The 13628-nt window shown below is 42.2% G+C and overlaps 1 protein-coding gene and 1 pseudogene across 11 annotated transcripts in view; both read right to left on the bottom strand.

Annotated features, from left to right (window-relative positions):
• Window positions 1-959: 959 nt before the first annotated feature.
• On the bottom strand, window positions 960-4460 carry LOC128928097 (ran-specific GTPase-activating protein-like; annotated as a pseudogene). The gene is made up of 3 exons (XR_013525915.1): window positions 4342-4460; window positions 1799-1934; window positions 960-1551 (listed from the first exon to the last, which is right to left on the bottom strand). The product of XR_013525915.1 is annotated as a ran-specific GTPase-activating protein-like (transcript).
• Window position 4461: 1 nt separating this feature from the next.
• LOC100399313 (isoleucine--tRNA ligase, cytoplasmic-like) overlaps window positions 4462-13628 on the bottom strand; it is a 34747-nt gene continuing 25580 nt past the window's right edge. For 4 of the 10 annotated variants that reach the window (XM_078348172.1, XM_078348168.1, XM_078348165.1 and 1 more), the window contains 8 exons: window positions 12598-12675; window positions 11539-11660; window positions 10966-11047; window positions 10636-10719; window positions 9254-9486; window positions 8218-8392; window positions 5867-5979; window positions 4462-4601 (listed from right to left, as the gene is read on the bottom strand). In XM_078348172.1, coding sequence (XP_078204298.1) covers window positions 8386-8392; window positions 9254-9486; window positions 10636-10719; window positions 10966-11047; window positions 11539-11660; window positions 12598-12675 — 606 coding nt within the window. In that variant the 3' untranslated portion in view covers window positions 4462-4601; window positions 5867-5979; window positions 8218-8385. Of the gene's footprint in view, window positions 4602-5866; window positions 5980-8217; window positions 8393-9253; window positions 9487-10635; window positions 10720-10965; window positions 11079-11538; window positions 11661-12597; window positions 12676-13628 lie in introns of those variants that run through there. The other 6 variants (XM_078348182.1, XM_078348175.1, XM_078348180.1 and 3 more) reach the window with 5 other exon arrangements.

A 13628-nucleotide genomic window follows, 5' to 3' on the forward strand; every position in this document is an offset into this window, starting at 1 on the left:
TTTCATTCTTGTTGCCCAGGATGGAGTGCAATGGTGCAATCTTGACTCAACACACAATCTCCTCCTCCTGTGTTCAAGTGGATTCTCCTGCCTCAACCTTCCAAGTAGCTGTAATTACAGCATGAACCACCATGCCTGGCTAATTTTGTAATTTTAGTACAGATGGGGTTTCGCTAGTTTGGTCAGGCTGGTCCCAAACTCCGACCTAAGGTGATTCCCACCCCCAACTTCAGCCTCCCAAAGTGCTGGGATTACAGGCATGAGCCACCGGGCCTGACCAATTGATTCCTTTTTTTTTTTTTTTTTGAGCATATACTACAGATTGTCTCTTAATTATCAGAGACTGACATAAAACATCTCATAGTTAACAGTCTAGCTTAAGATAATAATAATTCAACTTCTGTGTATAGAAACACTCAATAGTTTTACTCTCATCAATACATGATTTATATCACTTTACATTTTTATATTGTTATCTAATAAATTTTTGCTGTTTTTAATATTTGTCTTACAGCTTTTATCCGAGTTAAAATTCATACACCACCATTACAGATATTATTCATTTTTCTCAACCAATACCTAGATGTTAAAATTGCATTCCAATATTAATTTTACATATAATTTCACAGCATTATAAAAATTACATGTTCTGCTTTGAAATATTTTCTTGTGTTCATATGGCTGTATAATCTTATATTTTGTGTAATAGCACCAATATTAATAACATAAATTACCTACTAACTTTAAAATACATATTAAAAGTTTCCATTTAAAAAAAAAAAAAAAAGGCCTGGCTATGTTTTCCTATTAGTGTTAGTTCTCAGGCTTCTAGGGGAGTCTCTACAAGTCATTGGGCCTTTTTTTTTTTTTTTGGATTCAGTTCTTTATATAACGTCCCTTGTAAAAACGAAACAGAATAAAAACAAACCGAAAAAGAGGGGCAGGGTAAAATTCTTTAAAAAAAAAAAAGGAAAGAGGAAAAGGAAATAGACGATTTATTGCTTCTCCTCCGCATCCTCCTTCACCGAGTTTCTAGCTTTTCTGCCACTTTTTCAGCATGATCATTTTTGCCTGATCCTTTCTTTTCTCTCTTCGATCTCTTTCCTGCATTCTTCAAATTTTGTTTTGAATTTCTGTGCATTCTCAGCATTCAGGAAGCGGATGGCCAGCAACTCTGGTTTGGGGCACTCTTCGGTGAAGTCAGCATGGGTGTTCCAACCCACGCACGGTCGCTACCCGCATTGGGCTTCAGCTCCATCATCGGTGTGATACAGTGGTTGGCACAGATCTTCAGGGTCTTGTCCCACTGCATGAGGAGGCAGATGGTCCCCTTCTCCTTGTGCTTCAGGAGCTTGACATCACCAGTGCCTTGCTCCTTCCATTCTGGGAGGTCGTTCTCTGAAGCAAACCGGAACAGCTTCGCCCGCATTTTAAAAAGTTCCTCTTCATCATCTTCCAACGTTTTAATTTCTTGCTCAGGAAGAGAAACTATTTGGCTCAAACAGGATCATGGTTGGACTCGTCTGCATTCTCGGTGGAAGTATCATGGTCCTCCAAAAAAAAAAAATGCTGTTTGAGGATCCTTCCAGCAGATGTTCCTGCTGGGATGGGCTGGGGAAGGGGCTAGTCTAGGGGAGATTTCTGAGGGATGGAGCCCAGGAGGACACATAGAGGAGAGGAAGAGGGAAGTCGAAGTCTGGGGGACTCCACAAAGAGAGCAGAGGTAACAGAGACCCCTCCCAGGGGAAACTGAGGCCAAGAGAATATGCAAAGGAAGAGTGGACATGACCTTACTCACTTTGCAGATGGATTTTCCTGTCGAGAAGTACCCCACACACCATCTCCTCACGCACAGCATAGGTCTCGCCTTTGCCAGTTCTTTGCCCGTATAAGGTATTACAGAGTGTGTTTTCAATGAAGCCTACCTTGCCCTCCTGGAGATAGAAAGGTGGTGACAGCTGCACTGCAGAGGTAAGGGAGAGGTCAGTGACATGTCCTGTAGGTTAACTAAGAAAGCTCAGGCTACTCTGAGCCCCTACTCTGCCTGACTGCTAATCGCATCCCCCCAGACACAGGGTTTCTCAGAACTGCTGAGCTTTAGACGCTGCTTCACTTGCTACCCATCCATGATAAGTGCCTCTCCTTTTTCTCAAACCTTTGCACATAATCATCCTATTCCCTCTACCTCTCTCGGAGCAATAGATCACACCTCTCATATTCTCAAGAGACAAATCCCATCAACACATGACTCATTCATTGGGACTTAGAAACTATTCACTGACCAACCTACCCTTTCATGAACTGTCCCATCTGTTCTCCATCCATCACTAACCTTTCTTCTCCACCCATCCTCCCATCCACTCACTCACCCATTCCTCCATCTACCTATCTTCCCACACATCCTCATTCATCTACTCGCTTCCCACACATTTGCCCATCTAGCCAACCTTTCATCCATCTCTCCATCGAGTCCTCCATCACTCACTCACCTATCCTCCTCTCCATCTACTGACACATCCACCCACTCCATCCTTCCACCCACCCACTCACCAATCCTTCTATCTACACATCTATCCAAACATCCATCTACCAACTCAAATACCATCCATCCATCCACCCATCCATCCATCTATCCAACCATCCATCAATTTACCCATCCATCCACTTATCCTTCCATCCATGCATTCACCCATCCTCCAATCCACACATCCATTCATTCATATATGCAGCCACCCATCCTTTTATCCACCAATTCATCCATCCATTTATCCATCCGTACATCCATCCATTTGCTAACCCAATCACTGATCTATTCACTCAGCTATTCGGCTATCCTGGTGCCAAGTGTCTTTTCTATGCTTAATGATATAGATAATTTTTAGTAGGAAGTGACGGATTAAGTGAAATAATAAATAAAAATATTTGGCCAGGCGTGGTGGTTCATGCCTGTAATCCAAGCACTTTGGAGGCCAAGACAGGCGGATCACCTGAGGTTGGGAGTTCAAGACCAGCCTGACCAACAAGGTGAAACCCCATCTTAAATAAATACATAAATAATATTTTAGATTAAGTGATATGAAGAAAATAAAAGGGAGATGCGATAGCAGGCGTTGCCTATTTTAGGTCACATGATTAAGTAAAACTCACGGAGAAAAGGCTGAATACTAAATGTAAAGAAGAAGTGAGTCATGTAAAGATTAGATTGACAAGCAAGCTAAAAAGAAACAAAAAACATAGCGGCTAAAGGCCCCTTTAGAAATGACCTTGAGATATTCAAGGAGTACCCAGGCAGCCCAAGAGGATGTGGTGGGGTAAGTGACCGGTTGAAGTAAAAGATGGGGTATGTCATGGATGCAGTGCAAGTTGGAGAATAGAAAGGGTGCAGTGGGAGGTGGGGGTGTGAAGGGCGTAGTGGAGGGTAGGGGTGTGAAGGGTGCAGTGGAGGGTAGGGGTGTGAAGGGTGCAGTGGAGGGTCAGGGTGTGAAGGGTGCAGTGGAGGGTCAGGGTGTGAAGGGTGCAGTGGAGGGTGGGTGTGAAGGGTGCAGTGGAGGGTCAGGGTGTGAAGGGTGCAGTGGAGGGTGGGTGTGAAGGGTGCAGTGGAGGGTCGGGGTGTGAAGGGTGCAGTGGAGGGTCAGGGTGTGAAGGGTGCAGTGGAGGGTGGGTGTGAAGGGTGCAGTGGAGGGTCAGGGTGTGAAGGGTGCAGTGGAGGGTGAGTGTGTGAGGGTGCAGTGGAGGGTCGGGGTGTGAAGGGTGCACTGGAGGGTGGGGGTGTGAAATTTTATTGCTTTCAGCAAAAGCAATAAAATTAATCTAGTTTATTTTTCAGGTACTTCTTCATAACACACCAGTCCTCTATCTCTGGAGAAAGCTGTGCAGCTTTTTGTTTATTCTTTTTTTGTAGGATGCTGCTCACTGGAGATGCCCTGAAACCACCTCTTAAGTCCCTCACATGACTCTGCTTTTCGGCCATCTAAGAAGTAATATTAACTCTTCTAATAAATAAGATCAATAATCATGAAGCTCTTGGAGCAGCACAGCTTTTCAGGCCACAACAGGTAGATCAAAGGCCTCACAGCAGTCAACTCCAAGTGACTTTCTTATTCCATGACCCCTGTGATCTTGGTTTGTCAGAATGACTAAAGACTAATTCTACAATGAACGACAAAAGTTTTTGACTTAATATAAACTGCCATATTTTTGCTAAGGTTAATGATTCCATTTATTCTGAAGGTTGTTGATTATGAAGTAGCAATAATGACACCATCACTTCTGCTACACAGTACATTGCAGAGTAGAATACACTCTACAAAAGACTTGTAAATCAGGTATCATCTCATTTACCTTTTTTTTGAGACAGAGTTTCACTCTTGTTACCCAGGCTGGAGTGCAATGGCACGATCTCGGTTCACCGCAATCTCCGCCTCCTGGGTTCAGGCGATTCTCCTACCTCAGCCTTCCTGAGTAGCTGGAATTACAGGCACACGCCACCATGCCCAGCTAATTTTTTGTATTTTTAGTAGAGGTGGGGTTTCACCATGTTGACCAGGATGGTCTCGATCTCTTGACCTCGTGATCCACTGCGCCCGGCTAATCTCATTTACCTTTGAGTAAAAAGAGAAGAAATTACTGACTTCACAAAGGCATCAGAGGTAATGAAATGAATGATAAACTCAAAACTTCAGTCAGTGGAGGGCCATCAAGCCCACTACAACATCTAAGCCATGTCAAGAAACTCAGTAGCATCACATGATGACACTTAATTGTTAAGTGTGGACAACTTTTCAGGCCCCTAACATCTGTTGTAACGAGGAAGAACTAGAACTGCCCACTGTCAAACAAACCTCCTCCCTGTCTTCCCTTGCATTCTTTCCCAACGTCAATACCTCTGACTCCTTGCCACTGTCTGCCCACGGGAAGTTCTGTACACATCTAACTTAAGCGCCTGGATAAAGGATTGAGGAGTTCGACCTTCCTTCATGGAGGTGCTGCTCTACCTTCCCCCTGCAAATGGTATGCTAAGCACAGATATCCCCAATCCCACACACGAGATCTTAAACCTATGCCGACTGGGGATGTCTGGTCAAGATTGCAAAAAGCTAGTCTCTTTTCCATCATGGCAAAAAATAGTGACACCAGAATCAAAAGCAGCCTGTATATTATCTTCAATGAGTGTTTCCTGACCTCTTTCACCTCTATGCCAATTTTTGGATAGGAGCTCTCCGTGTACTTATTTCTACCAGATAATTTATCAGGTAGAATACTAAGCAATGGCCCAATTTCACATGTTTTTGACTAACTCCTTGAAGGATTCACTTTCTTTTTTTTTAAGACAGAGTCTCACTGTTGCCAAGGTTGGAGTGCAGTGGTACAATCTCGGCTCACTGCAATCTCCGCCTCCTGGGTTCAAGTGATTCTCCTGCCTCAGCCTCCTGAGTAGCTGGGACTATAGGCACGTGCCACCATGCTCAGCTAATTTTTTGTATTTTTCGTACAGACTGGGTTTCACGATCTTAGCCAGGCGGGTCTCGATCTCCTGACCTCGTGATCTGCCTGCCTTGGCCTCCCAAAGTGCTGGAAGTATAGGTGTGAGCCATCGTGCCCTGAGTGAAGGGTTCATTTTTGTGCAACCCCACATTTGAGACAATTACATGTAGAAATCACAAGATACTTATGTATTCATTAAACAAATGCATATGTTAAAGGCATAATGATATATTAGTTTCACAAAGCCAATTTAAACCAAGTAACTGGCTTATTTTACCCTGAGACAAACTGTCAACATTATCAGGAAAGGCATAGGCAAATGCTTTCTCCTCTTACGCTCTCATCTCTTGGTAAAGAAATGTTTTAGGAAACAGAAAAATACCTGAGCATCTGGGTGTGCTTTGAATTGTGCAGTCCCACCTGTGGCCTGATCAAAGGTGTACATGAGGCGGATGTCTTCATCATGTAATTCGTGGCCTTCCACAACAATGGTCCCTATGGAGAAGCAGACACACTGTTAATCAGCTTCCCTTCTTCTTCAAGCTGCGCCACTACCCGTGTATTATGCCCCTTCTTCATGAAAATTTCACAATAGCAAAGCCACAGAGGTTTCAAGAGAACATTTCCCTCTGACTCATGTCATGGTTGTAGTCAAGATATGACAAACTTTCTTTGGACTACACTACACTACCTTGAAGACAGTTAAAACATCACCAATATCTAGTTTTATATAAACCTCAGGTCCACAGACATGACAAAGCTAAGGGAAGGCACCTAGAGGCAACAAATGCTCACTATAAACACAAAGCAGCAGGATGTAATGAAGAAAACACAGTCTTTAGAGAGAAAGTGAACTTAGGTCCACTATTAGCTGGTTCATGACATGCTGAGTAAGGTGTGGTGAGGCTAAAACGAGACAGGCAGTGTGTGGTACTGAGCATCATGCCTGCTCAGGGTAGACAAAAATGTGCACAGCTGCTGACAAATGTGCTCCCGGCGACAGGGAGACCCACTGTTGTCATCAATAATGACTTTTTTGGGCTCTGAGCACTAGGGTGTTATGTTTATGTTTACTTCGTCGCTGTGTTCCAAAAAATAATTTTGTTTTCATCAGTGCAGAAAGGTTTACTCAGAAACTAAAATTTAGAAACTAGGCTTTCAATTTCAAGTAAGGTTGATTTCAGGAATTTTTGATGCTGTGGCTATCTGGTGAAACAATTGAGATTTGTGACTTCAAGGTTTTTAAGTTTTCTATTTTAATATTTTGAGTTGCTTAATAATTAGTAATAACTTGAGTTTTAGCTGCTAATATCTTATGTTTTTATTAATTCTATCTAAATATTTGGGGAATCTTAGGGACATTTCCCCCAATTTCCTTAGCCACTCATTTGATTTATGAATCCTTAAATCTCTCTTCTCATGGTATCTTCCGGCTTATGATTTTCAACTTCAGAGGAAGCCCTAATAATAAATAGTTTGTGCCACAGGACAGCTAAAGGATGTCAGAAAGCCACACTCAAACCACATATGACTCTAATCAGAATCATAATCAAAAACTGCAGCAGAGCTGCAAATTTTTGGGCACCCTGAAATGCTCTGTAGAGGGGTGGCGAGATGGGGCTAATTTCCCTTTCCCAATCCCATCATTTGGTTAGGTACCCCGATACATGTTTTTATATTACCCTATATTTTCCCTTTATAGCATTTATCAAAACCATAATTATTTTCCCAAATCTTTAATGTCAGCGAGCACCATGAATAAGGACAAAAATTATCCTAGGCTGCAGGGATCCTCCCACCTCAGCCTCTCAGAGTAACTGGGATAGCAGGTGCATATCACCACACCCGACTAACTCGTAATATGCGCCTGTAGTGATCTAAAGTGATCTGCCCACCTGGGCCTCCCAAAGTGCTGGGATTACAGGTGTGAGCCACTGTACCCAGCTATTTTCTTTCTAAATTATAAAAATTACTTATGGACAGATGCAGTGGCTCACACCTGTAATCCCAGCAATTTGGAAGGCTGAGGCAAGTCGATCATAAGATCAGGAGTTCAAGACCAGCCTGGCCAACATAGTGAAACCCTGCCTCTACTAAAAAAATACAAAAAAAAAAAAAAAAAATGCTGGGCAAGGTGGCGGGTGCCTGTAATCCCAGCTACTTGGGAGGCTGAGGCAAGGAGAATCACTTGAACCTGGGTGGTAGAGGTTGCAGTGAGCAGAGATCATGCCACTGTCACACCCGGCAACAGTGTGAGACTCCATCTCAAGAAAAAATAAAAGTAAAATAATAACTATTTTTATGAACAGGAAAAAGTTTTATTTAAGAAAAGGATGGCCTGGTGCGGTGGTTCACACCTGTAATCCCAGCACTTTGGGATGCTGAGGCAGGCGGATCACTTCAGATCAGGAGTTCGAGACCAGCCTGGTCAACATGGCAAAATCCCATCTTTACTAAAAATACAAAAATTAGCTAGGTGTGGTGGCACATGCCTGTAATTCCAGCTACTTGGGAGGCTGAGGCAGGAAAATCGCTTGAACCTGGGAGGCAGAGGTTGCAGTGAGCTAAGATTGTGCCACTGTACTCCAGGCTGGGTGATAGAGTAAGATTGCGTCTCAAAAAACGAAAATAAAAGCAAAGGATGTAATTTTAAAGTCAAACAATAACGTAAATACAAAATATCCCTCAGCTTGAGGACATGAACGGTGCGCCCTTGTCTGTGTAGACACCTACCAGTCTTTTGAAACTGCTCCAGCTCCTCACCGCTCAGCTGCTTGATGGACGTCATCACTGCCTTAAAGTCTCCCTTCAGACGCTTCCCCAGGACCATGTGATCTGGTTCTGCCCTTAGCCAAATGCCATACTTGTTTTTATCTGCAGACAGTGTAACTTTTCGAACATTCAATTCCTACAGTTAGTGCACAAGAGGAAACAAAAATGAGAAATGAAAACATATGTTCACATAAAAACCTATGTCCACAGCAACATTATTCCCATCAGCCAGAAAGTAAGAACAGCTCAAGTGTCCATCCGCCGTGAATGGATAAAATAATACTGTAGACACATGCAATCAAATATTTAGCAATATGAAGGACTGAAGCACTCACACATGCTACAACATAAATTAATGTAAAACATTCTGCTAGCTGAAATATGCCAGACATAAAAATTACAAATTGTATGATTCCACTAATATGAAATGTCCAGAGAAGGCAAACCCAGAGACAGCAAATAGGTTCGTGGATGCCGGGAAGAGGTCAGTTATCAAGGGGAAAATGGTGTGAGAATGCTAATGAATACTGGGTTTCTTTCTGGGATGATGAAAATGTTCTAAAACTGTGGTGATGGTTGTACAATTCTATAAATACGCTTAAAAACCAGTGACTTGTATGCTAAGAAAAAAATGATTCTTATGAAAACCTACCAAGACAGTTGAGCATAACAGAAAAAGGACTCCAGAACCAGAAATATAAACTTCATCCGTCAGAGGTAACCTTTGTGCAAGCAATTTCAGAGTACCACAAGGTTAACTATCAACCAAGCGGATGAATCAGTTAAACAGAACATTTCTTGCTTCAGTCATGCTAATGAGGATTACTGATGCAGCAGGGATGGTGATGGCACAGTAGACGGGAAAATGAGATCTCATGAGAACAATAGTTTGAAACAAATACTATGGAATGTTTAGTTTTGCCATTATATTTAGCTACATTAATCTCATTTTAAGTGACTGAAGTAATTTATTTAAAATGTTTTCAGTGGCACACACCTGTAATCCCAGCACTTCAGGAGGCTGAGGTAGGAGGATTGCTTGAGCTGAGGAGTTAGAGACTGGCCTGGGTAACATGGTAAAACCCCATCTGTACAAAAGCCTGTACTACTATGCCTAATCTCAGCTATTTGGGAGACTGAGGTGTGAGGAGTGCCCGAGCCCAGGAGATGGAGGTTGTAGTGAGCCAAGATCACATCACTGCACTCCAGCCAGGGTGACAGAATGAGACTCTGTCTCAAAAAAAAAAAAAAAAAAAATCATATTTTATGCATAACCACAGGCACTAATTTCAGAAATTACAATCTAACTTTTAGTTTCTAATATTTCTCTGGAATTCTCAAGCAACTGAAAACCAAATACAGAAATTAATATTTTCTACAATAATCATTTTAAATATTACCTTTGAAAAGAATAAATAATGAAATTAAAAAAATTTGTTTTCTATCATCATAAAGAAGATGAGGTAAAATGTTACTTGTTTTTTAAAAATCACAGAATAAAGATGTTTAGGAAGACATCTGACATTTTAATTTAAACTCTGACCCCAATACTCCACTTCTGGTATCTACCCAATATCCACAAAGTGATATATGCATATATGTACATACATGGCTTTTGTTTGTAATCAGAAACCTAAATTTCAAACAGGAGAGTAATTATATAAATTATGAAGCAGTCAGGAAGTGAGACTCCAGGAGAGATGGAGTGGAAAGAGGCTCACTACGCTAGTGCCTTGACTATTTATAACCAGTGCAAGGGCACTCATCACTTGTATAATTTGGAGGAACAAAGTTTCTTTGGTAGTTATCAAAAAGTACTTCAGAAGGCCAGGCAAAGTGGGGTTCATGCCTGTAATCCCAGCACTTTGGGAGGCAAAGGCGGGCAGATGGCTTGAGGTCAGGAGTTTAAGACCAGCCTGGCCAACATGGTGAAACTCTACCTCTACTAAAAATACAAAAGTTAGCTGGGCGTGGTGGCAGTGCCCATAGTCCCAGATACTCAGGAGGCTAAGGCAGGAGAATCGCTTGAACCTAGGAGGTGGGGGTTGTGGTAATGCAGCACTGCACTCCAGCCTGGTTGACAGAGTGAGAGACTCTGTCTCAAAAAGAAAAGAAAAGTACTTCAGGGAAAAGATGTGAATGAAGATGACAGGTGATAGGTAAAAAAAATTCATTGATCCTGAAACATTTTTAAAAGAATTACATCAAATTTATGTTAATTCCAAGAACAGTGTAAAATATCACATATTGTTAAATTTGCTACGAATATACTAATAAAAATAAATTATACAATGTGTACTTTATTGAAGATTATTCAACAAAATAATGTTCTCAAGAAAAGTCTATTTGTACCCAAAACAGACAAGTCATCCATCTTACCTCAATGACATACTTCTCCAAAGACTTGGTATCTTTAAGAGCTTCTGGATCTTGATGGATAACCACAATTTCTTTCAAAGGATACTAAGAGGAAAAGAGAGGGGAAAGGTCACTCAGCAGCCAGTCCTGTAAACTGCAAAAAAAATGAATATTAAATGTTTATTTGAACCTCAAGCTCTAGACTAGTCAGGCTGGACTAGTACTAAGTCATTCACACCCTCACGGCAGAAAAGAAAAAAGGCCATTGCTGGAAGCTCTCTATATTAAGAAAACACCCCAAGACTTAATGTTTAGGTCACTGCCATGTAAAATAGAAGTAAAATTTCAAACCTTTATGGGAATAGTTTTGAGGTCTCTGATCACTCGTTCAAGTTCAATCACAGACTGCATCCGAGATACTGCAATCTGTTTTCTTTTGAAAGAAAAATTCTATCAATTCTTCTCTGAATGGCAGAGGTAGGAATATGAAAGAGATTAGAAGAAAAATTCAAGACATTAGGCATGCTTACACAAGGAAGAGGGTCAGGCTATGGAAGTGCGGCCAGGCCCTCCTGATGAGGCACTGGGGGAAGGGAAGCGCAGTGCCTGCCTGGGGGGCAGAGAAGGAGGCAGCAGCCTGAGCCTGCCTCAGCACCCAGCACTTCCCCAAGGGGCCTCCCCAAGGGGCATGCCCACACCCCACATGCTGCAGCTCTAGAACAGGGTTCCATGCCAAGCATCCCGGCTACCATGTACCAATGTGGGCCCCATCATGCAGCCTGAGGAGGGGTTCATGTCAGCTGGGGCCCAGGGTGGGAGGCAGGGTACAGAGGGAGCTGGAACAGGGAAATGCCTCCTCTGTCCCACATGCTTGAGCAACTCTCCCTCCTTGGCACAGTTGAGACATTATTACTCGATTCCTACCGAACACGGGGCAGCATGAGGTAGTGGATGCTGACTGTGTCCTTGTCTTGAACAGAAACAGGGTCAATCAGCACCTTTAGATTCTGGTACATCAATTCAGGGAGAAAAGGCATGTAGGGAGCCTGTATGAAGACACAGGACATCATGTCAGTCACATGCAGTCATCAACAACTGACCTCATTTATACTGAGAAACAACTAAACATGTTTGCAACACAGTAATATGCACTGAAATGGGCATGAGGTTACAAAACACGCCCTATGAATGAGAAATGGCCTCACAGCCCTGAAGCACAGCTGTAGGACTGTAGCCAGAAAAACCCAAAGCATTTCCAGAATTCTGAAGGATGTCTAAAACAGAAACAGAAGCACCTAATGATTTATCAGCCAAGTCAATATGCACAGAGGACTGACTGTACCAAACCTCAGAAACCTCATCTGTAAACTGGGGAAAACAGCCCCTGCTTCATGGGATGAAGGTGATGAGATCAGGTATGGAGAGGATCAGGCACAGGACCTTGTACAAAGCAGATTTTCCTTCAGTTAAGGAATAAATAGGAGCCTTATAACATACACAGCAGCAGAAACAGGATAAAGAGAAAGTTGAAGGCATTCCACTTTTATATTATTTAACTAACATTTGAACTGATAGGAACATATATCAAACAATTAGTTGCACGCTTTCCTCTCAACGCTAAGTCAAAGTATGTTTTATGATATATTTGCTAGGACAGGTATTAGCTAAAGAACTTCCCCATTATTCACAGTTATGCCAAACCACATTAAGATGAGATCCTTCTTCTCGAGCCAAGGACCCTGACATAAACTATGCTACCAAAGATTGGAAGAAAAAAAATCCAGTATTTCTTAGTCCTTACTTAACATGTAAAAGCTAATAAGATTTCTGAAAAGAAACTATAGCTATAAGCTGTTATAAAACGTCTATTTCTGTTTTTGGTGGAATAACAGACAATAGATATAAAAGGAGGACGCCGCAGCAAGTGGGAACTGAACGCAGCACACAGGGCAAAGGGTACTAGAAATAAGCCAACCATCTTACCATAAGTCTGCAAAGAGAAAGCAGAACACTAAACAAGGTTTCTAGGGCAGTGACACAATCTTCCACCCCATTTTCACCCTAATGAATAAAAAGGAAACATAAAGTTAAACTTTAAACTGCTAAAATAAATGTTTAAGATAAAAAAATAAGTTAATTAAAAAGAGGCAACCCTCAAAGAGCATGCAGTACACAGACAGGGCATGAGGTAGAGTAGGAAGAAAGGGCCACGACCACAGGCTGCCTAGGGTGGCCCTGCAAGGCAGTGCAGGAAGCCTGGCCAGCATGTGCAGCTGCTGTCCCTCTATCACCACCTGAGGCGAGCTGATAGGAAAGTAAAGCCTAACTGTAGGACCAAAAGGCTGAGGGCAGAATGGATCTACCCACAACAGACAGAAACAGCTGCTAACTGAAAACTAAGTGTCTTTAAACAAGATATTTTATGTTTAAAAAGTATATACTGTGTATTAAAAAAAAACGAATTAATTGTAGGAAAAACGAAGATAATGAAAAAATGTCAACCATGAATAACTTATCCAGAGATAACTACTGTACACATCTTAGCGTATGTCCTGGATATGTGTGTGTGAGATACACCTGCACAAAAACGAAATTATAGTTGTGTTACAGGGTTTTATTATTAATGCATTTTAAGCCATGACTGGCTGCGTGCAGCAGCTCACACCTGTAATACCAGTGCTTTGAGAGGCTGAGGTAGGTGGATCACATAAAGTCAGGAGTTCAAGGCCAGCCTAGCCAACATGGTGAAACCTGTCTCTACTAAAAATACAAAAATTAGCTGGGCGTGGTGGCACACAGTTGTAATCTCAGCTCCTCAGGGGACTGAGGCAGGAGAATCACTTGAACCCGTGAGATAGAGGTTGCAGTGAGTCAAGATCCTGCCATTGCACTCCAGCCTGGGTGACAAGAGTGAAACTCTGTCTCAAAAAAAAAAAAAAAAGACATGACTAATGGGTGGTGGGAGCCTTTACTGGGCCTACGGTAAAGAGACTTCGCTCTCCCTGTTATACATC

This window comes from Callithrix jacchus, chromosome 1 (assembly GCF_049354715.1).
Source record: "Callithrix jacchus isolate 240 chromosome 1, calJac240_pri, whole genome shotgun sequence".
Classification (NCBI taxonomy): Eukaryota; Metazoa; Chordata; class Mammalia; order Primates; family Cebidae; genus Callithrix; species Callithrix jacchus.